Consider the following 23948-nt stretch of genomic DNA (forward strand, 5'->3'; position numbering starts at 1 on the left):
AGAGGTGTATTTTGGGGACAGACTGTGCCTGCTTCCTTAAACCTGTGACCTTGCTAATGGGAACTTTTCTCTGCCCCCACCAGAGGCCAGGATAAAGCTCCCAGCCTGGTTCCAACTCCTCCACTCTCCCACCCCCATTTCCATGGAGCTCAGGAATGACCCCAAATCTTTGAAATCCTTTCGGTTCAGCTTAATTCCGTTAAGTATTAGTCAACAGCAATATACTAAGTGCCAGGCAAGTACCTGGTTAAGGCTGGGAGTGGAGGAAGATGGGCAAAGACGGGAAGAGTCAGAGGCGCAGAGCGCGCTGGGGTAACCTGGATGGAGAGAGCCTGGGCGGGGGAGGCTCCGGGAGGCGACACGGGGGCGGCCCTCCCCTGAGGACTAACCACGAACCTTAGGACACCTTCGGCGGGGAGACCACGTCAGAAATCCCGTCCGGGACTGACTTCCTGCCCGGGAGGCCCCGCGGCCTCGGGCTCTGGGCGCGGGCCAGCGGGGCGGCGCCGGCGCCGGATCGGAGGCGCTTCCTGGGCGCAGCGCGCGCCGAGGTGCGCGCGGAGGAGCGGGAGCGCGGGACGGCGCACCGGGGAGGGCGCGCTGGCGGCGACATGGAGGACGGCGTGCTCAAGGAGGGCTTCCTCGTCAAGAGGGTGAGCGCAACGGAGCCTCTCCGGACACGGCCCGGGGCGGGCCCGCGGCGGGCGCCGGCTCACCTGAGCCGCGGTCGGCCGGCCTGGGGCCACGCTGGGCGGAGTCGCGTGTAGTAGAGAAAGCCGGGTGGACGGTGGTTGGGGGTGAGCTTTAGATAGAAAAGAGGGGCCAGGGCACAGGCGAGGAGGAGAATCCCGCTTGGCTAGGGCGTGTGGGGTGCAGGGGGCGGCTACTCGTAGTGGACAGCTTAATTAAAACAACTTACTAAAATACGAAGCGTATAGGATTTAAATATGATGTATTAAAACAACGAAAGTGTGTTCGGTAGTCCCCAGCGCCCGTCCAGTTAATGCATCATCTCCTATATTCTTCACAATAACCCGTGAGGGAGGAGGAAGCTTATGTTTCTTAAGCCCCTATTGTGCACCAGTCCTGGACGTTGTCTCCTTTAATCCTCCCAACAGTCCGACAGGTTGGTGGTACCACATTACCCACCCACCCCCGTTTCTTCAAGGGGAAAACAAAGCTCCAAGAGGTTAAGTAACTCAGGATCTGGACTAGTGGGTGATGGAACAGGATCAAACCCACTCAGGCTGACTCCAAACCGTTTTCTGCCCACTGCAGGGTGGGTATTATTATTCCTGTATTACAGATGAGGAAACAGGGGTAGAAAGATGAGAGCGCTTGCCCAGAGCCCCAGGGCTAATAACAGCCGGGACTGGAACCTCCATCCTCGTTTCTTCCACATCACCCCATGTGGCCTTTCCCACAGCAAGCAAGAGTCCAGACAAAAGCTCAACATATAGGGAGGGCTTCCCTGGTGGCGCAGTGGTTGAGAGTCCGCCTGCCGATGCAGGGGACACGGGTTCGTGCCCCGGTCGGGGAGGATCCCACATGCCACAGAGCGGCTGGGCCCGTGAGCCGTGGCCGCTGAGCCTGCGCGTCCGGAGCCTGTGCTCCGCAACGGGAGAGGCCACAACAGTGAGAAGTCCGCGTACCGCAAAAAAAAAAAAAAAGTAGAAAATGAATGAAAAAGCAGCTGCAAGAGGAAATTAGATTTTTAAAAGTTCTTTTAACATTGATGTTCACACGAAACATTTATGCTAACCCTAAGAGGAGAGCATAAAATCTGGGGATGAGCCTTTTGGCTCTTCTGAGTTTATAGCTTTGGGAGGGGGATGGATGAAGAGGGATGAAGGGACTTGGCCTACCCTGGCCACCAGATCAACCCTGAGGTCTCAAGTCACTTTCTGTTCAATAGGTAATGCAGCCATGTTATTTTACACACTGTTTGACATAGGAGGGCGGGTGTGTTGTTTGCTCAAAACTGTAAGCAGGAGGTGTAGGAGGCTGTGCCGGATCAAGGGTCAGAGTGGATACAAGCAGGTACAAAATTCCACGCCTGTTCCATGCCACTGCGATTAAAGTGATAGGTTGGTCCCTCACAGTTTGTGGAGGCAGCTGCACCTCAGAGAGACCACCTATGGGGAGCTTTTCCTGCAGCTTATAAGGTGAGAGGGAGAGGGGTTTGGGCAGGGGTTTTGATGGGCATTGTTGATTGCCGGGATAGCCGAGCCCTGGTAGGGGCCTGTTGAGGACAAGCCCTCGCAGAGGGGCCCTTTGGGGCGTCCCCTTGTTCCTGGGGGTTACCTTATATGATTCCCCACCAACATCACCACCACGTAGAGTCAGGGGAGGGCTGGAGGGAAGGAAGGATGTGAGTTCTCTTCCAGATGGGCCACCCAGTCCAGGGTGGCAGCTTAGGGAGTATAGGGTACAGGGAAGTGAGGACAGTCAACCAGGTCTGGCCCCAAGAGCCCACCGAGGGCCTTGGCTGAAATACCTAAAGCACATTCCAGCCAAACCCAAAGACAAGAGTTTGGAGCTGGAGCCTGACCCTGAGGCAAGCGGAAGCCACACCCTTTCCTACAAGGCCGGGATGGGGCCCCTGCCCCTGCTAACTGTCCCTGCCCACTGATCAGTCGGACTTTTCCTCTCCCCCATTTCCCCTCTCCTCCTGGATGGCAACAGCAGCCCCCGTAGCCACTGGAGAAGGTGCAAGGCTACGACGGGGGGATTCCACAGATTCAGGGGGGGTTTACGGTCCAGAAGTGGGGCAGGGCCCAAGCTGGAAACCCAGCGTACAGAACAGTCGTCACCAGTGAGGGCAAAGCAGGAGACGGGCAGGGACATGATGGATTTGGCTCTTAATCCAGCCCAGACAAGAAAGAAGCAAAGCTCCCGACAGAAATGCAGAATGCTCACTTGGCCTGGCTTTAGAAGGAGGGTGAGGGGGAAGGAAGGCGGATCTGCGTGGGTAGGACTGCTTGTGCTGAAGCACTGAATCAGGCATTGCTGCCTGGCTCGTACCTCAGAAACAACACTCAGAAAATGACATGGCAGTGTCGACACGCTTTGGCCTAGAAAGTTCATTTGTAGGACTCTATCCCCAGGAAATGCCATACAAGCTTTAGGAACAAAGTGTTATTTCTGTAGTGAAAAAACTGGAAACTACCTATATGTCCCCCCAAATAAACAAATGATTACAAGTGAATTTTAGTTATGCAGATGTTAAAAATGTTTATAATATTATAAGCCAAAGAGTAAAAATATAAATGGTATGAGTAAGGAAAAAATTTGCTTGGAAGAAAAAAGCAAGAAGGCTAGAAGTAGTTTCGAAAGCTAAAGGTCTCACATCGAGGTGTTCGCAGGGCCATACTCCCTCTGAAACCCGCAGGGGAGAATCCTTCTTTGTCGCTTTTGTTTCTTGTATTCGCAGGCTGTAAAGGAAACACGCAGGTTTTTCCTTCCTGTGTAGGAAAAACCTAGCTCTTCCCCACTGTGTGTTTCTCTATCCTGTGGGGTTCCTTTACTTTTACACAGAACACTTCACTTCTGACTCTTCTAGTCACCAAATGTGTGGAGGTTTTTCCCTACACCAAGCAATTCTCTGCAACACCCAGTGTGTGTCCTATAATTTAACTCAAGGCTGACGCTATCAACTCAGAGACGGCGTTAGATCCCACAGCATGAGAACTCAGTCCTACAAGACTGCTTCCCCAGCCCTCCCCCATGCCCCAACACACACACACACTTCAGACACCAGTCAAAAGCCCAGGTTGTCACCTGTACTCTGACCAACTGCCTATAGATCAGAGGTTCCAGGGAAACACTTAACTTATGTTTACCAGCTTATTAAAGAATGTGATAAAGGAAAGAAATGAGCATCCGGATGGAAGAGATGTGTAGGGCAAGGTTTGTGGGAAGGGGCCCAGAGCTTCTGTGCCCTCTCCGAGTGTACCATTCTCCCAGCACCCCCGTGTGTCCCCCAACCTGGAAACTCTCCAAATCCCATATTTCTGGGACCTTATGGAGGTGTCATCATGTAAGCATGATAGATTGTTAACTCCATTTCCAGCCCTTCTCTTTTCTCAAGAGAATGGGGGGGGGCTGAAAATTCCAAGCTTCTAATCATGGTGTGGTCTTTCCAGTGACCAGCCCTCACCCAGGAGCCCACCCGGAGTTGCCTCATGAGCACAAAAGATACTCCTGTCACCCAGGAAATTACAGGGGGTTCAGGAGCTCTGTACCAAGAACCGGGGGCAGAGAGCAATATATTGCATTTTCTGTTATCTCACACAGGCACTCCTTGCTGTTCCTTGAGTTGTAGATGCATAATCCTATCTCTGCCTCCATCATCACATGACTGTCTTCTCCCTGTGTGTCTTTCAGTGTCCAAATTTTCCTCTTCATATAAGGACACCAATCATATTAGTGTTATTAGGGCCACCCTAGTGTAGTATGACCTCATCTTAACCTGATTACATCTGCAAAGACCCTACTTCCAAATAAGATCACATTCACAGTTCCCTGGGGTTAAGACTTCAATGTATCTTTTGGGGGGACATAATTCAACCCACAACACATACCATCTCTGCTTCTTTGGGGTTGTAGGGTCTTGGGCAAGACCTTTCTGGGTCTCAGTTTCCTCATCATTAAAGTTAGGAAGTATAGTATAGGCTTTTTCAAAGGGTCCTCCAGCTGTAACATTCTGTGCTTTTTTTTTTTCAATTTTTATTTATTTATTTAATTTTTATTTTTGGCTGCGTTGGGTCTTTGTTGCTGTGCACAGGCTTTCTCTAGTTGCAGAGAGAAGCTAGTGGGGGCTACTCTTCATTGCGGTGTGTGGGCTTCTTATTGTGGTGGCTTCTCTTTGTTGCGGAGCTCTAGGCGTATGGGCTACAGTAGTTGTGGCACACGGGCTCAGTAGTTGTGGCACACGGGCTCAGTAGTTGTGGCTTGTGGGCTCTAGAGCACAGGCTCAGTAGTTGTGGCACATGGGCTTAGTTGCTCCGCGGCATGTGGGATCTTCCCGGACCAGGGCTTGAACCCGTGTCTCCTGCATTGGCAGGCGGATTCTTAACCATTGTGCCACCAGAGAAGTCCCATTCTGCGCTTCTTAAGCCCAGTCCTAGGGTCACATCCCAGCTTATGGAATCTCCTCCTTCCCCCTAAGGGGGCTCTAAGCCATTCATGGTCCAACTGGCCTCTGATCCCAGTCAGCCACTTACAGACAAGGAGCCTGGAGAGGGAGGCAGATTCCCAGGTGAAGGGAAGCCTGGGTTCTTTTTCAGCTTATACCACTGTACTTTCGGCCTCTGACACCATTTGCCTGCTGATTTTGGATGAGTCCCTTACGCCCTCTGATTATGGCGAAGCTTACCTGAGAAGCAGGGATAAGGGGGCTTTCCTTCTCATTTTGTGGGTTATTACAGTAACCTCCAGCCGAGCTGGCTGCTCCAGTCTGGCCGACCTTACTCAGCTGTTCTGCTCAGGTGTGGTCGGTTGATCCTTTTAACATGAGAACCTACGCTTGTCATCCTTCTGCTTAAGTCTTCAGGGACTCCCCTCCGGCCACAGTGAAGTCACCAGCTGCTCCGAGTTTTCCACCTACGTAGTAGATTCTATCTCATCAGCCTTTCTTCGATTGCTCTCCTTTGCTGTCAGTCTGGATTCTTAGCTGCTCATAACACGGTCCACTCTAGCAAGTTTCAACGGAAGGGATTTCATAGAGAATAATAAATATCAAGTAACTCAGGAATATTTGGGAGGGCCGGGTGCCACACAGCCAGAGATGAGGCAGCCAGACCAAAATATCCAACAGCACCACCAGACGTTTCTTGTGGAAACGTCACTGCCGCCACTGTTTGCCACTTGTCCCTGGTAACTCTGGGGATTGGGTGTCAGAAGAACCTGTCCTTCCACCACTGTCCTGCCACCTTGGTGGCTGCCAAACATGCATCAATGCCCCGTGCACAGGACTGGCAGCAACCTGGCCACCTCCCTGTTCCTTCCTGCCGTCGATTCTGGGAAATGTAGCATTTTGTCCAGGAATCGTAGCCCTATCTCTATTGGTTTGTTCTGCTCAACAGGTGTCGGTTACACTTTTCTCCCTAACATCTCCAGGCCCCTTTCTCCTTTCCGGTTGTTTTAGTTTATTAGGGCTGCTGTAACAAAATACCACAGACAGGACCACCTAAACAACACATTTATCGTCTTGCAGTTCTGGAGGTCAGAGTCTAAGGTCAAGTTGTTGGCAGGCTTGGTTTCCTCTGAGGCCTCTCTCCTCGGCTGGTACATGGCGCCTCTTGCTGTGTGCTCACATGGCCCTCCTCTGCGTGCACGCCTCCCTGACATCTGCGTGTCCAAATTTCCTCTCCTTGTGAAGACCCCAGTCAGGTTGGATTAAGGCCCAACTAATGGCCTTATTTAACCTAATCACCCCTTTAAAGGCCCTGTCTCCAAATACAGTCACATTCTAAGGTAGTAGGGGGTTAGGGCTTCAACATATGAATGGGGAGGGGGGGATAATTCAGCTCAGAACACCTATGTTTTAAGGTTTAAGACTATTTTGCCCCCTCCCCTTCTCCGCCTCACACCAGCCCCCATGCCGGAGCCACACCTGTGTGCCAGCAACTGCCTTTACTGCTAATGCTGTGCCAGGACCCCCTCAGCAGGGATTGCTGGGCGAGGGGACTTGAGTCTGGGCCACGTGGTCTGGTGTAGACCAGTGCTCACACAGTCGACTCCTTCGACAATTTGCGGTTCCCTAACACAGTCAGTACACGCACGCTGAGCGCGGAACAGAATTGCAGCACCACAGGTATGAGAACTGAAGGGGCCTTTGAAATTAATAAATGCTGGGTCAGGAAACCAGTGAATCGGGGACAGTCTCTGAATCAGATAAAGTGCATCTCTCTTGGTTAGAATCCAGCCCTAATTGGGCTCTGCTCTGGGAAACATGCCAAGAAAGTCACTTTCATGAGCGTGCACAAAATCATTTCATTCTGATTCTTCAGCAGACATTCTCCCATCCACTGTTCTGTTCTAGAAGCGGACTCTCTGCCTTCACCTGACTATCCTGTCCACTGGCTCCATGACCCACCTGAGAGCCCCCCAAACTCCCCTGCCTTTTAGGCCTGTCACAGCAGGCTAGGTAAAAATGTTAGGGTCCTTAACAATTTGTGGCTTCAACTTTACAAATTGCCCACATCCTTCAACGAACAATATTCTTTTTTCGGAATATATCCTAAGGAAAAAAAATTAAGAGATGCAGATCAAAATTTATGTGCAAGGATATTCATTGCAGAGTTGTTTATAATAGTGGAAAAAAAACAACCTCAGTTACAACAGGAGATGGACAAGAAAATGATGCATCCACCTACTGGTCATTAAAAGACATGTTTTAAAGAAATTTAATGGTGTGAGATGATGCTTGGCAAAGTCAGCAAAAGAAAAACTAGAAAATAAAACTCATATATGTAATATCCTGATTTTTAAAAAAACTAGAAAGTAAAAACGAAAAGGGAAAAAGACTGGAAGGAAATACAAAATGTTAACAATGGCTGTCTCCCAGTAGCAGGATCTTTTCTTCTGTTGACTTTGCAGTTTCTTTCGAGGCTTATTATAACCAGAAAAAAAGAACAGATGGGAACTAGAAAGTCAATGCCAAAGGTGTTTGTTACATACTCAAAAGAGATGACAAAGAGATCCAAAGCTCATGCTTTCTTCATGAAAATGAAAATAAAACATGTGATTCTGAACTGGATCCTTTGGCAATTAAGGACATTATTGGGGTAATTGGTGAAACTTGAATGGAGTTTGTGGAACAGATGAAAATAATATATTCATGTAAATTTCCTAATGTTGATTGTATTGGGGTTATGTTGGAAATACCCTTTTTAGTTTTTGGTAGGAGTTACACAATAAAATACTGAGAAGTGATTGGAGCTTCATCATGTTAAAAACTAACTCTTAATTGCTTTTGTAAAAAAATTTATAATTTTCTTCAGCTTTTCTCTGAATTGAAACTATTTCAAAGTAAAAAAATAAAATTAAGCTAAAAAAGAGAGATAATTCTGTCCCCTTATTGGAGAGTTGATCCCATGGCACAGTCTGGTCACCTGTGCCATGGGCCACCTCTCCCTGGACACCACGTCGTCCCCTCGGCCACCTCACCTCAGGGTTCTCCTGTCTGTCCTCAGGGTCACATTGTCCACAACTGGAAGGTGCGATGGTTCACCCTTCAGCAGAACACGTTGCTGTACTACAAGCTCGAGGGGGGTCGGAAAGTGATCCCCCCCAAGGGCCGCATCCTGCTGGATGGCTGCACCATCACCTGCCCCTGCCTGGAGTATGAAAACCGACCAGTAAGTGAAGGCCCCCGCTTCCCAGCTCCTCCCTCTCACTCCCTGGACCCTCCCGTCTCTGGCCTCTTTGGTGAAGGTGGTGTGGGTCATGGGAAGAGCTGAATTACTGAAAAACCTGGACTCAAATCCTGGCTGCATCACGTACCAGGCATGTGACCTTGGGCAAGTAATTGCATCTCTTCGAGCCTTAGTCCCTCATCTATAAAATGGGATAAAATAATGACACCTGACTCTCACGACTGTGATGAGAATCATGAAGGTAACGGTGGGTCAAAACACCTTGTAGGCTAGGAGACACTACACAAATGTGAATAATTACTGCTACTTGGGGTTTAATAGGATGACTTTCATCCCCCGAGGGGCACATGTTCCAAAAGTTCGGGGCAGCTTCAACTCTACCATCAGAAACGAATCTGAATTAATCATTTACTGAGGGCCCATTAAGTACCAAGAAATTTGCTGGGCTTGGAGGTGTCAAGGAAGAAAATGGTAAGATTGCTTCTTTCAGTTAATGATCTTATTATGAAAGCAAGTGATTAACAGAAAAACATTCAGAGTTCCAAATGTTGGTACAAACGTTATTAGCCGCAGAGAACACTGTATTGCTGAAGGGGAGGAAAATGCCATCATAGGCTGTCTGCTCAGGTACAGCTTTGAGGGGGATAGAGGTTTGGGCAAAGATCTGAAAGAGGAAAGAGGCAGAGGTTCCGGGCAGGTAGAAGGTCTTGGGTAAAAGTGGAGGGACAGGTAGGGATAAATTTAGAGATCAGGATGGGCATTGTGGCCAAAGGGTATGTTCAATGAAGGAGTGGTGGGAGATTGGCTGGGGCCAGGTACAGGTAATAGGGAGCCATTGAAGGTCTTGACTGAGAGAAGGGGCTAGTGAAAACTCTCTTAGGAAGACCAAAATGAACACCTAAGCTCAGTTCCTAATAAGATAACTAGTTCCATAAAGAAGGGGTCTTACCATTTTCTTCTTTCTTATCATGTTTTTCTTCTCTGACTCTTCTAGACAAATTGATGAATCTTCTAAGTATAAGAAAATATTAATGACAGTCAATTCTGGGTAATGGGTAATGGGTTTACTGGTGTTTGTTTTGTACTCCTTTATAGTTTAAAATTTTTAAAAAATTTTTCTCAAATAGGAAACAAAAGGAGCTGTTAAAATAATCAGGCATGAAATGAGGCAGAAAGAAGGGATGAACCTGAGGAAACATTATGAAGGAAACATTGACAGGACATCGTTGACTGGATGTTGAGGGCAAGGGAGAGAGAGGCATTGAATATCATTCCAGCCTAAGAGGCTGCAAAAGTGAAATGTCATTCTGTAATTTCCACTGCAAACCTGGAAATGCCACTGATTAAAAGAGACGGCGTAGCTCTCCGTGGGGGTGGGATGGGACTGCTGGGGAGTGCTGAGCCTGGTAAGAGACTTGGGTCTGCATCTTCTTCCTTGTAGCATCATCAGACCAGACACAATGTCTGGGCACATAGCAGATGCTTAGTAAATGTTTGTTGAATAAATGGTTAATAAAAAAGAAAGATTTACAGATAAGTGAGACAGTTCTAAGAAGACAACCTAGTTTTCTAGGTGCATTTAAGACTCTGGGTTTCAATAAATTAAACCTTGGAACTTGCAGGTTAACTTTTGCTTGGGGGTGGTAATTTTTAAAAATTGGAGTATAATTGCTTTACAATGTTGTGTTAGTTTCTGCTGTACGACGAAGTGAATCAGCTATATGTATACATGTATCCCCTCCCTCTTGGACCTCTCTCCCACCCACCCCCCCATCCCACCCATCTAGGTCGTCACAGAACACCAAGCTGAGCTTCCTGTGCTTTATAGCATGTTCCCACTAGCTATCTATTTTACACATGGTGGTGTATATATGTCAGTCCTAATCTCCCAGTTCATCCCACTCTCCCCTTCCCGCCCCGTGTCCACATGTCTGATCTCTATGTCTGTGTCTCTATTCTAGATTCCACGTATATGCATTAATATACAATATTTGTTTTTCTCTTTCTGACTTATTTCACTCTGTATGACAGACTCTAGGGCTATCCACATCTCTACAAATGACCCAATTTCGTTCTTTTTTATGGCTGAGTAATGTTCCATTGTATATATGCGCCCCATCTTCTTTATCCATTCATCTGTTGATGGACATTTAGGTTGCTTGCATGTCCTGGCTATTGTAAATAGTGCTGCAATACACATTGGGGTACATGTGTCTTTTTGAATTATGGTTTTCTCGGGGTATAAGCCCAGCAGTGGGATTGCTGAGTCATATGGTAGTTCTATTTTTAGTTTTTTAAGGAACCCCCATACTGTTCTCCATAGTGGCTGTATCAATTTACATTCCCACCAACAGTGCAAGAGGGTTCCCTTTTCTCCACACCCTCTCCACTATCTACTGTTTGTAGATTTTCTGATGATGGCCATTCTGACTGGTGTGAGGTGATACCTCATGCAGTTTTGATTTGCATTTCTCTAATAATTAGTGATGTTGAGCATTTTTCATGTGCCTCTTGGCCATCTGTATGTCTTCTTTGGAGAAATGTCTATTTAGGTCTTCTGCCCATTTTTGGATTGGGTTGTCTGTTTTTCTGATATTGAGCTGCGTGAGCTGTTTGTATATTTTGGAGATTAATCCTTTGTCAGTTGCTTCATTTGCAAATATTTTCTCCCATTCTGAGGGTTGTCTTTTCATCTTGTTTATGGTTTCCTTTGCTGTGCAAAAGCTTTTAAGTTTAATTAGGTCCCATTTGTTTATTTTTCTTTTAATTTTCATTACTCTAGTAACTGGGTCAAAAAAGATCTTGCTGTGATTTATGTCAAAGAGTGTTTTTCCTATGTTTTCCTCTAAGAGTTTTATAGTGCCCAGCCTTACATTTAGGTCTTTAATCCATTTTGAGTTTATTTTTGTGTATGGTGTTAGGTAGGGTTCTAATTTCATTCTTTTACATATAGCTTTCCAGTTTTCCCAGCAAAGAGACTGTCTTTTCTCTGTTATATATTCTTGCCTCCTTTTCATAGATTAGTTGACCTTAGGTGCGTGGGGTTATCTCTGGGCTTTCTATACTGTACCATTGATCTATATTTCTGTTTTTGTGCCAGTACCACACTGTCTTGATTACTGTAGCTTTGTAGTGTAGTCTGAAGTCGGGGAGCCTGATTCCTCCAGCTCCATTTTTCTTTCTCAAGATTGCTTTGGCTGTTCGAGGTCTTTTGTGTTTCCATGCAAACTGTAAAATTTTTTGTTCTAATTCTGTGAAAAATGTCACTGGTAATTTGATAGGGATTGCATTGAATCTGTAGATTGCTTTGGGTAGTATTGTCATTTTCACAATATTGATTCTTCTAATCCAAGAACACAGTATATCTCTGCATCTGTTTGTGTCATCTTTGATTTATTTCATCAGTGTTTTATAGTTTTCTGAGTACAGGTCTTTTGCGTTGTTAGGTAGGTTTATTCCTAGGTATTTTATTCTTTTTGTTGCGATGGTAAATGGGATTGTTTCCTTAATTTTTCTTTCTGATCTTTCATTGTTAGTGTTTAGGAATGCAAGAGATTTCTGTACATTAATTTTGTATCCTGCAACTCTACCAAATTCACTGCTTAGCTCTAGTGGTTTTCTGGTGGCATCTTTAGGATTTGCTATGTATAATATCATATTATCTGCAAACAGTGACGGTTTTACTTCTTCTATTCCAATTTGTATTCCTTCTATTTCTTTTTCTTCTCTGATTGCCATGGCTAGGACTTCCAAAACTATGTTGAATAAGAGTGGCAAGAGTGGACAGCCTTGTCTTGTTCCTGATCCTAGAGAAAATGCTTTCAGTTTTTCTCCATTGAGAATGATGTCTGCTGTGGGTTTGTCATATATAGCCTTTATTATGTTGAGGTAGGTTCCCTCTATGCCCACTTTCTGGAGAGTTTATCATAAATTGTTGTTGAATTTTGTCAAAAGCTTTTTCTGCATCTATTGAGATGATCCTATGGTTTTTATTCTTTAATTTGTTAATATGGTGTGTCACATTGACTGATTTGCATATATTGAAGAATCCTTGCATCCCTGGGATAAATCCCACTTGATCATGGTGTATGATCCTTTTAATGTGTTGTTGGTTTCTGTTTGCTAGAATTTTGTTGAGGATTTTTGCATCTATATTCATCGGTGATATTGGTCTGTAATTTTCTTTTTTGTGTGTGATATCTTTGTCTCGTTTTGGTATCAGGGTGATGGTGGCCTCGTAGAATGAGTTTGGGAGTGTTCCTCCCTCTGCAATTTTTTGGAAGAGTTTGAGAAGTATAGGTGTTAGCTCTTCTCTAAATGTTTGATAGAATTAGTCTGTGAAGCCATCTGGTCCTGGACTTTCATTTGCTGGGAGATTTTTAAATTACAGTTTCAATTTCATTACTTGTGATTGGTCTGTTTATATTTTCTAATTCTTCCTGGTTCAATCTTGGAAAGTTGTACCTTTCCAAGAATTTCTCCATGTCTTCCAGGTTGTCCATGTTATTGGCATATAGTTGCTTGTAGTAGTCTTTTATAATCCTTTGTATTTCTGTGGTGTCAGTTGTAATTTCTCCTTTTTCATTTCTAATTTTATTGATTTGAAACCTCTCCCTTTTTTTCCTTGGTGAGTCTGGCTAAAGGTTTATCAATTTTGTTTATCTTCTCAAAGAACCAACTTTTTTGATCTTTGCTATAGTTTTCTTCATTTCTATTTCATTTATTTCTGCTCTGATCTTTATGATTTCTTTCCTTCTACTAACTTTGGGTTTTTTTTGTTCTTCTCTCTCTGGTTGCTTTAGGTGTAAGGTTAGATTGTTTAGATTGTTACATTGTTAGATTGTTAAATTGTTAGATTGTTTATTTGAGATTTTTCTTATTTCCTGAGGTGAGATTGAATTGCTATAAACTTCCCTCTTAGAACTGCTTTTGCTGCATCCCGTAGGTTTTGCGTTGTTGTGCTTTCATTGTCATTTGTTTCTATGTATTTTTTAATTTCATCTTTGATTTCTTCAGTGATCTCTTGGTTATTTAGTAGTGTATTGTTTAGCCTCCATGTGTTTGTGTTTTTTACAGCTTTTTTCCTGTAACTGACTTCTAATTTCCTAGCGTTGTGGTCAGAAAAGATGCTTGATACGATTTCAGTTTTCTTAAATTTTCCGAGGCTTGATTTGTGACCCAGGATGTGATCTATCCTGGAGAATGTTCCATGTGTACTTGAGAAGAAAGTGTATTTTGCCGCTTTTGAGTGGAATGTCCTATAAATATCAATTAAATCTATCTGGTCTATTGTGTCATTTAAAGCTTGTGTTTCCTTATTATTTTCTGTTTGGATGATCTGTCCATTGGTGTAAGTGAAGTGTTAAAGTCCCCCACTATTATTGTGTTACTGTCGATTTCCCCTTTTATGGCTGTTAGCATTTGCCCTATGTTTTGAGGTGCTCCTATGTTGGGTGCATAAATATTTACAATTGTGATATCTTCTTCTTGGATTGATCCCTTGTTAATTATGTAGTGTCCTTCCTTATCTCTTGTAACAGTCTTTATTTTAAAGTCTATTTTATCTGATATGAGTATTGCTACTTCAGCTTTCTTTTCATTTCCATTTGCATGGTATATCTTTTTTCATCCCCTCACTTTCAGCCTGTATGTGTCCCTAGGTCTGAAGTGGGTCTCTTGTAGACAGCCTATGTACGGGTCTTGTTTTTGTATCTGTTCAGCCAGTCTGTGTCTTTTGGTTGGAGCATTTAATCCATTTACATTCAAGGTAATTATCCATACGTATGTTCCTATTACCATTTTCTTAATTGCTTTGGGTTTGTTTTTGTGGGTCTTTTTCTTCTCTTGTGTTTCCCTCCTAGAGAAGTTCCTTTGCTGTAAAGCTGGTTTGATGGTGCTGAATTCTCTTAGCTTTTGCTTGTCTGTAAAGCTTTTGATTTTTCTGTCCAATCTGAATAAGATCCTTGCTGGGTAGAGTAATCTTGGTTGTAGGTTTTTCCCTTTTATCACTTTAAATATATCCTGCCACTCCCTTCTGGCCTGCAGAGCTTCTGCTGAAAAATCAGATGACAACCTTATGGGGATTCCCTTGTATGTTATTTGTTGCTTTTCCCTTGCTGCTTTTAATATTTTTTCTTTGAATTTAATTTTTGTTAGTGTGAGTAATATGTGTCTTGGTGTGTTTCTCTCTGGGTTTACCCTGTATGGGACTCTCTGCACTTCCTGGACTGGGGTGGCTATTTCCTTTCCCATGTTAAGGAAGTTTTTGACTGTAATCTCTTCCAATATTGTCTCAGGCCCTTTCTCTTTCTCTTCTTCTGAGACCCTTATAATGTGAATGTTGGTGCGTTTAATGTTGTCCTAGGGTCTCCGAGACTGTCCTCACTTCTTTTCATTCGTTTTTCTGTGTTCTGCTCCTCAGCAGTTATTTCCACCATTTTATCTTCCAGGTCACTTATTCATACTTCTGCTTCAGTTATTCTGCTATTGATTCCTTCTAGTGTATTTTTCATTTCAGTTATTGTGTTGTTCATCACTGTTTGTTTGGTCTTTAGTTCTTCTACGTCCTTGTTAAACATTTCTTGTATTTTCTCAATCTGTGCCTCCATTCTATTTCTGTGATTCTGGATCATCTTTACTATCATTACTCTGAATTCTTTTTCAGGTAGGTTGCCTATTTCCTCTTCATTTATTTGGTCTTGTAGGTTTTTACCTTGCTTCTTCATCTGTAACATATTTTTGTGTTGTCTTATTTTTCTTTGATGGGTGGGGCTGTGTTCCTGTCTTACTGTTTGTTTGGCCTGAGGCGTCCATTACTGGAGTTTGCAGGCAGTTGGATAGCGCTAGGTCTTGGTGCCAAGATGAGGACCTCCAGGAGATCTCACAACGATTAATATTCCCTGGGGTCTGAGGTTCACTGTTAGTCCAGCGGTTTGGGCTTAGTGCTCCCACCACAGGAGCTCAGGTCTGAGCCCCGGCCTGGGAATCAAGCCGCGCAGCACAGCAAAAAAAAAAAAAAAAAAAAAAGCAAAACAGTAACAAAGAATAAAAAATAAAATAAAATTGGAAAAATTAAAAATATATTAGGAAAAATAAAAATATAAATGAAACAACCACAAGGCAAAACAGAACCACGACAGCAAAAAAAAAAAAAAAAAAAAAAAAAGCCGCCTGGAAAAGGCCTTGGTGGCGGGCGGAGCTTAGGTGCAGCACGGCTGGAGGGGATCCCGGAGGGCTGAGGTTTAGGCCCAGGGCCCCAGCAGGCTCTCTGGGGCTCAAGCAGGCAAGGGAGACGCTAGCCTCGTTCCCCTCCGATCCCCCAGTACTCCGAAGGTCTCTCCCCATCCCTGCTAATCCCTGCTCCATGGGCGGGCTCCTCCAATCATGGGAACCCCTCCCTTCCCCCAGCCGCCCCTCAGGGGTGCCAGTCCCATCCCGCCTCCGCTTTTCCTCCCCTCCCCCTTCGCCCCAACATCCTACCCGGTTGCTCGGGGATTCCTCCCGTCCCTTTAGGTTTCCGAGGTCCCTGACCAGTGCCTGGTAGGGGCCCTAGTTGTGAGGAGACGCGAACTCCACCTCTTCCTACTCCGCCATCTTGGCTCCTCCTCCGCTGTAGGTTAACTTGTTGACCTGATACCGCTTCATAGTCTTTAAGGAACAGTGGAGAGCAGAAGTGCTGGTAGAACAGGCTGGCGATAGGAAAACTTTGTTCTGTGTTTCAAAAAAGGAGACAAGTTGCTAGCTGGAGCTGTGAACTTCTTGCTAATTCTACGTAAAATTCTCAGAGAAAATTGGCATCTGCCAGTCCATGACTACTTGAGGGGGAAGAAGCCAACAGGAGTCAGTAGGTTCACTAAGAACAAGTTATAAAGTGTATCGTGTGTGTGTGTGTGTGTGTGTGTGTGTGTGTGTTTTAATTAGGGAAGCTATAAAAAAGTGTGTCTGGGTTTCATGTGGAACTTTATAGTCTCTCCTGAGATCTTTTCGTTAAAATGGCGAACTACAGACTGACAGGGTGCTGGTTGAACTCATCTTTCCACGATGTTGATGAGTGAATCCATGTTAACTTGGAGGAACATGGTACTCTTTGGGACCATGAGCCCGCCTTGTCTTATCCACCATTTTTGCTGTTTAGGTGAAGGACTTGATGAAGTTTGCAAGCAAAGCGAGGTAGGAGCTAATACATTGGAAAACAGAATCAGAATGAGACAGAATCCTTCTGTTTTCCAACAGAAGTGGTGAGCCCAGTCTACTCAGATGACATTTAGTAGGATCAACATGCAAAATCTCAACAATGTTTGAAAAAAAACCCTAAATGCCCATTTAAAAGATGGAGGAGATGTGGCCCACCTGAAAAAGACTCTCAGCTGACTGCACAGAGCATCAAGCCCTGAGGATGCCACTGCTAATGAGACCTCAGGCCCATGCTGTCTTGTACCCCCAGACCTTCCCTGGAGCAGTTTGTTCCATTCCAAGGGTCATATTTTATGAGAATGTTGAACCAACTGCAGAACATTTAGCAGGGCATAAACTGGTTGAGAAAGTTTAAACAGTATCATATGAGGAACGTGTGAAAGACTTGGGATGATTAGACCCAATTAGAGAGAGGATGAAAAGGAACAGAACTAACAGTTCCTTCAAGGTAGGCATTAATAGCCTCATATGACAGATGAAGGAACTGAGAGTCAGTGGGTCCTTTAATGTGCCCAAATGTCCATAGCTAAGTATCCACATCAGTGTGACCTGGAAGCCTGTGCATTTCCCACTTCAGCACAGGGGCTGTCATAGGAGGTGAGCTTAATCTATGTGGTTCTAGAAGGCAGAATCAGGAGCAGAGAGACCGAGTGCCCAGGAAGCAGACCCTATGCTAATGAGTCTGTCCAAAGGGGAAAGGTGATGAGCTCCCCGTCACTGGAGGTATACAAGCAAATCTTTAAAGACCACCAGCTGGGGTGTGGTTGAGCGCTCGGGCACTCGGCAGTCACTGGACCACGTGGCCTCCCAGATTCCCCTCGGTTCTGTCATTTTAGCTGCTCAGCCAGCATTCTCTTGCCTGCTTGGTCTGACTGGCTGTTTTCCCACAGCTCCTCATTAAGCTGAAGACTCAAACATCCACGGAGTACTTCCTGGAGGCCTGTTCTCGAGAGGAGAGGGACGCCTGGGCCTTTGAGATAACAGGAGCTATTCACGCGGGGCAGCCGGGGAAGGTCCAACAGCTTCACATATTGAAGAACTCCTTCAAGCTGCCCCCTCACATCAGCCTGCAGTGAGTGCCTGGGCCCTGCCCTTGCCCTATCTGGCCTGGCTGCAGACTCTTCTGTGTGTGTGCAGCGGGGATGCGGGGTTGGGGTGGGGTTTGGCGGGGGGAGCGGCCTGTGGCTGTTACCCAGGCCTGACTGGTACCACCATTGTGCTTCAGGGCCTTTCGCTGTCGCTGTCCTGCTTACATTGTTTTCTCTGCCTGGGAGTGGCCCTACCTACCTGCCCTGGGAACCTCTTGGGGCCTCTGCTGCTCCTGCCCCCCTCAGTGTCTTGACACCCTCTCTTCAGTTTCACCCAGGGTGCTCAGGGCTATGTGACAGCTCCCCAGGAATCCCTGCTCACCCAAGTCGTTAGTCTTGTTTGCAGCCTGGGGGCAAGAACGATGTGTTCCAGTAGCGGTTGCATTCTCACTCTGTGGGATTCTTCATCCATTCATCCATTCATTCATTTATTCATTCATTCAAGAAACAGTTACTGAGTGCCTACTGCATGCCATACATTGCTCTAGGTGCTCAGGAGATGCAAATGAGAATAAACAAAGTCTCATCTCAGGGGCTTTCCAGCCCAAGTACATAAACAGAGAATGAGAAAAGATCTTCCATTTGTGGCAGGAATCATCCCACAGAACAGAAGGAAAACAGTAGTGGAGGCGATACTATAAAGTAGGGACGGATGAAAGGAGTTCCCATCATGGAATCTCTTACATCAGCCCATCTGCAGGAAATACCCCCTAACCTTCCAGGTAGCAAAACTACCAAAAAGCTTCATACCAGGCTCTGGGATCTTGATTGTGCATCTAGGGCGCGGCTGAACCGTGGTGAGTGCAAGGAGGACCAGTGGCAGATGAGTGTGGGTTCAAGTGATGGGTGACTTTGAGAAGTAGCTGGAGGAGTTTGAACTTTATGCAGTAGATCATAGAGAATCATTACTGAACATTCTTTTGTTTCTAAATTAAAAGCCACAGCTCATTAGTTCTACTACAGAAGTAATACCTGTCTAGTCTAGAAATATTAGAACATTTAGATGACCAAGAAGAAAAAGAAATGTCCCCAAATCCTACCTCTCAAATCCTGATGCATAATGGAATACCCCTTTTTTTGCGATGTGTATCATCCCATGTGCCATGTGCTTTACATCCTTAGCAATGACTTTTGGACCCTCCCTCATACCTGTCAGTGTGACCAGGGTCCCTCTCCTTTGCCTTCCTTCTGTGTAGTCGCATCGTGGACAAGATGCACGACAGCAGCAGCGGAATCCGGCCAAGCCCCAACATGGAGCAGGGAAGCACCTACAAAAAGACCTTCATAGGTGAGCCTCCCCTCTCGGGGGCCGGACCAGGCACCGGAAACCTGGGGCTTGGTGATCCGGGACTCAGTGTGCTTGAGCGGCTTGTGTTGAGGCCAGAGCTGCCTGCCAGCCGAGGGGCTGGCCTGCGATGGCCACATGTGAGTGCGGCCACAGCTCTGAGCAGCAGGTGTGACCTTCGGTCTGCTCTAGGGCAGAGCCCCAAGGCTATGCAAGGCTGCCCAAGAGGTCCAGGTCAATGAGGTCACAGCCAAGCACCCCTGAGGAAGCTGGTCTGGAGCCTGTCGTCTTACGGGTGCTGCCCTTACCCTGATGCAGGCTCCTCCCTGGTGGACTGGCTCATCTCCAACAACTTCGCAGCCAGCCGTCTGGAGGCCGTGACCCTGGCCTCCATGCTCATGGAGGAGAACTTCCTGAGGCCGGTAGGCACCCGAAGCACGGGAGCCATTCGCTCTGGGGATCTGGCTGATCAGTTCCTGGATGACTCCATGGCCCTGTACACTTTTGTAAGTTAGGGAGTAGGTTCCTGTTGCCACTGGGGCAGAGAGAGGAAGAGGCAACAGAGTGGGGGGGCGGGCGGGGATCCACAGTCACGGGTGAGAGGGCAAGCTTCACCCCAGGTGGAGTGGGTTTTCTGTATGGAGGCTTTTCCTTTCCCCCGCAGTAGCCTCCACAGCCTAGAACTAGGACTTTTTGGTAACAGAGTCCTTGCTCTCTCCTTCCCACTAGGCTGAGAGCCCCAAGAGGAAGATAAGTTCCAAGGAAGAAATCAGTCTCAGCACCGTGGAGTTAAGTGGCACAGTGGTAAAGCAAGGCTATCTGGCCAAGCAGGTATGGCCGCCTTGGAGCGGGGAGCAGATGGGCAGTTCACAAGCTCGGGGGAGGCAGGAATCCCCGCAAAGGGCGGGAAGGGCTGAGACTGCCAGGGGCACTAATTATCAGCAGAATCTGCTAAAGTCAGGGTCCAGTGGCAGCCACCGGGAGCAAATCAAGGGGCATGCACATGTCCACTCGCGCATACACGAGCCCCAGACAAGGGGGCGTTCCGGGAAAAGTGCACACAAGTAGTTATCACAGCATTAGAAAACAATGCCTGTGTCACTGCCCAGTTCACTTATTTGTCTGGAAGGGCATTGCCTACTGGTTGGCATTTTGCCTTTGCTGGCTTTCTGCTCCCTGAGGCTTCCTGGGGTCTCTGCCTGCTTTTGTGGGACTCTGCCTGCCCCCTTGAGAAGTATTTTCTCCACCTACTTCAGTAGGTTGAAGGTGAAATTCTGCAGTGTAATCTCTGTGTTTAAAAACTGACCGTGGCCACTGCTCCTACCACGTTGGGAGAGCGGCCACGTTAAGCGGGGACAGCCGGGTCACAGTCACACCTGCGGCATGTCCACCTGTGCCTGCAAACCAAGCTGCCGCATCCTGGCATGTGAGGTGTAAGCCAGTCTCCTACACACCTCTTGTGTCTGTGCACTCCTGACACGCCACGTGAATGTGTGCATCTGTACAACACTGCTCAGCACCGTTCCCATCTTCTTGGAGCACTCGATGTCATTGTCACCTGCTTCTTGCGTATCAGGATCCCCTTCTGCTCTTAGATTGCTTACCGTCCACGTAACTGCCTGTTTATTCCAAGGGCTCTGCTTCTGCTGGGCCTGAAGGGAGTCTGGTGAGGGGAGGTAATGAGGTCCTGGGAGAGGAGGAGGGTGTGGGAGGGACTCGGGGTGCTCCAGACTAGAGGGTTAAGGAAGCTTTGTGACCTAGGGGTGAAGCCACAGTCACACGCACGGCAGTATCTTCCACGCTTAGATTTAAACATATAATTGATTGTTTCTTACTCTTTTTTTTTTTGCAGTAGAGTTGATTTACAAGGTCGTGTTAGTTTTTGGTGTCCAGCAAAGTGATTCAGTTATAAATATATATATACATATTCTTTTTCCTATTCTTTTCCATTATGGTTTATTACAGGATATTGAATATAGTTCCCTGTGCTATACAGTAGGACCTTGTTGTTTATCCGTTTTATATATAATAGTTTGTATCTGCTAATCCCCAACTCCTAATTTATCCCTCCCCCACCCCCTGTCCCCTTTGGTAACCATACGCCTTACTCTTTTTCTGATGCAGAATGCCGAAGTGGTTTTCACTGTATATAAGTGCACATATATTCCTGTAGGTGTAGGTTTGTTTTCAGACTAAGTTGACGCTTAAAATTTGGTGCCCTTGGGTTCAAGTTTGCCTGTGAGTTCTTGGTCCAGTTGAAACCTGTGACCTCCCTGTCCTCCGTGTGCCCTGAGTGGTGTCCAGGCAGTGCTCCCCCTTTCTTTCAGTGCTGACCCTCTTTGGCTGTGTCAGCTCGGCTAAAGGTGACTGCTGTTGGTGAAGTGTCACTGAGCCGTGAAGTCCATGACACGTCACTGCAATCCCCAGGTCTCCAGGCTCTTTTGAGAAAGTCGTTCATTGGAGCAGGCTGGCTGGGAGGTTCGAGGTTCCGCACTGGAGGCACAGAGGTGGGAGGAAGTGACTGAGAGCTGTCACCGATGAGCCTTGCACCCTCTCTTTGCCTCAGGGGCACAAGAGGAAAAACTGGAAGGTGCGGCGCTTTGTTCTGAGGAAGGACCCGGCTTTTCTGCATTACTACGACCCTTCCAAAGTGAGTGCCTTGTCATGCTCCCAGACACATCCCTCCAGAGCAGAGCAGGCAGCTGGCTTCCCCTCCGCCCTTCCTCCCAGCATCCCTACCATAACTCCCACCCACTGTGCCTTTCCTTCCACGGTGCAAGCTACCCCTCACAGTCTGATCACTCCTTTCTTTCATCACATTGTTGCCTGCTCAGTGGATCTACATTGTTTTGAGAGGCAAAGCGTCTTTCAGTTTCTCCAAAGCTGGCTGTGTGCCTAGGGAAGGTGAGGTGGGCTGATAAAGAGACTCCTAACTGGTGCTTTCTAGTCTCTTTTCACCCCTTTCCACCCAAAGAGTCCATGAATTCTGCCCCCTCAACCTCATGTCCCCACCAACGTTTTGAAAGGTTTCTTTTACCATTTAATATTTAAGCCATAATTCTGAGTTTCAGATAATAAGTATTCCTGCATGCTGGGTTTGATCTAATTCCAATCAGAAGAAAAGAAAAATGTCCTTCTGGTCAGCCTGTTCAGCCTTGTCTTGGTAGATGTATTCATTTGTTTTTTGAAATAAGAATGGACATTCCTCCCTTGCTGAGCTTCAGTCAGGAACCCCACCCTAAGCTGAGAAACTGAAGGAGCTTGAAACAGCCCCCCACCCCGGGACCCTGCTAGACCACAGGGAGGGCCGAGGGACAGGGAGGGCCGAGGGACAGGGAGGGCCGAGGGACAGGGAGGGGGTTGGCACTGCTGCAGCTGGCGGTGGAATGAAGAAGCCCGGACTTCCTCGCTGGTGCAGACGACTTGCCATGTGATGTCCAAGTTCAGCCTCAACTGCTGTTACAAATGACTCCACAGACTACTTTAGCAGGCTGACTGCGGGTGGTTATAGATGAGAGGGTGACTCTTCTTTTTTGTGCCTTCACACAGTTCCTAATCAGGTCTCCTTTCCTTTGCAGGAAGAGAACCGGCCAGTGGGTGGGTTTTCTCTTCGTGGTTCACTCGTATCTGCTCTGGAGGATAATGGCGTTCCCACTGGTAAGGGGCAACTTTCGCCCTGGCCTGATCTCGGGGGCCTCCCTCCTGTGCTCTCAGTTAACACTCTGCTGATGAAGGGCTAAGCTGTGAGGGCTGATGGGCTTTCTCAGCGAGACGATGAATGGTGTGAGCTTTGAAGCTGATTAGAGAAAGGGCAAGTGGGGTGTTCTTAGTGTGTTAACAACACAACTAAATGACCCTTGTCTTTCATATTCTTTCCCATCCTTTTCTGTACTGGCCCATAGGCTTCCACCTAAGAACAGTAGCTTACAATAGTGCTTAAGGATTGACAACACACTATTAGCACACTAATTTCACAATAGACAGTTGAGGTAGGAGGATAGTATTATTCTTCACTTATGGATGTAGAGATTGAGGTTCAAAGAAGTTAAACAATTCAAGTCAAATCCCACATCTGTGTCTGGTTTTAACATAAACATACTGGACTCTTTGATGTGAGTTAGACTGTAGACCTGTGGTTTGCATAGGGGGCAGGCCAAGAGGGCTTCCAAGAATGTCCAGACATAGCACTGGCAGGCCTTAAGGCACAGGTGAGGGAGAGGGGATGGACAGGAGGAATACAGGAAAGCACACATCTGGTGGGATTTCCTAACCATACACATTTGTACTAAGAAATACTTCATGGTATGTGTTTTTGTCTGTCTCAGTTGACTTTCAGCTACTCCCAGCTGAAAGCAGACATGGATGTTCACTCGCTGATTTTTTTTTTTTCTTCCTGCCTAGGGGTTAAAGGGAATGTCCAGGGAAATCTCTTCAAAGTGATTACTAAGGATGACACACACTATTATATCCAGGCCAGCAGCAAGGCTGAGCGTTCAGAGTGGATTGAAGCTATCAAAAAGCTAACGTGACAAGGACCTGAGGGAATGGGATCAGGATTCCTCCCTCTTAACAGATGACACAGGATTTCCTGGAAAACGGGAATGTGTTAAGACTTTTAGCTTTTTCTATTTTGTACTGCTTTGGAGTGAGATTGGTGAAGAGTTCCTTAGATTACAGTGGGCAGTGGTGCTATTTCCTTCCCCACCTTCAAAGTTAACATGGAAATGCTAGAATAGCCATTAGGCATCAGCATCTTGACTTTCGCTCATCATCACAACCAGCCATTCCTTGGGTACCAAAGTAGGTTTCCCTTGTCACACTAACTGGCCATGTTGTAATACTAAATAAAACACTATAGTCTCATGGTGGCGCTCTCTGAAATGCTGTCAGCAACTCATTCTTTGGAATGAATAAAAATTGTTATTTGTTCCTGGCTATTAGAATTCCTATACCAAGTTTTAGTTTTCAAAGGTTTTTCATGCTTAAGGCTATACGAATTAT

The 23948-nt window shown here is 46.5% G+C and overlaps 1 protein-coding gene across 1 annotated transcript; it reads left to right on the top strand.

Moving 5' to 3' along the window:
- Positions 1 to 554: 554 nt before the first annotated feature.
- PLEK2 (pleckstrin 2) lies at positions 555 to 23916 on the top strand. The gene is made up of 9 exons (XM_082854519.1): positions 555 to 653; positions 8199 to 8363; positions 17465 to 17646; positions 18859 to 18950; positions 19266 to 19453; positions 19677 to 19778; positions 21514 to 21597; positions 22526 to 22604; positions 23349 to 23916. Exons 1-9 carry the CDS (start codon positions 612 to 614, stop codon positions 23474 to 23476), a joined length of 1062 nt encoding a protein of 353 aa, XP_082710645.1. The 5' UTR covers positions 555 to 611; the 3' UTR covers positions 23477 to 23916.
- Positions 23917 to 23948: the final 32 nt, after the last annotated feature.

This window comes from Leucopleurus acutus, assembly GCF_964270905.1.
Source record: "Leucopleurus acutus genome assembly, chromosome: 1".
Lineage (NCBI taxonomy): Eukaryota > Metazoa > Chordata > Mammalia > Artiodactyla > Delphinidae > Leucopleurus > Leucopleurus acutus.

Coding starts and splice junctions, on each gene's coding strand:
- PLEK2 (XM_082854519.1), top strand. CDS start 612: ATGGAGGACGGCGTGCTCAAGGAGGGCTTCCTCGTCAAGAGG. Junction 17,647..18,858: donor CCCCCTCACATCAGCCTGCA/GTGAGTGCCTGG, acceptor CCTTCTGTGTAG/TCGCATCGTGGACAAGATGC. Junction 21,598..22,525: donor ATTACTACGACCCTTCCAAA/GTGAGTGCCTTG, acceptor TTTCCTTTGCAG/GAAGAGAACCGGCCAGTGGG.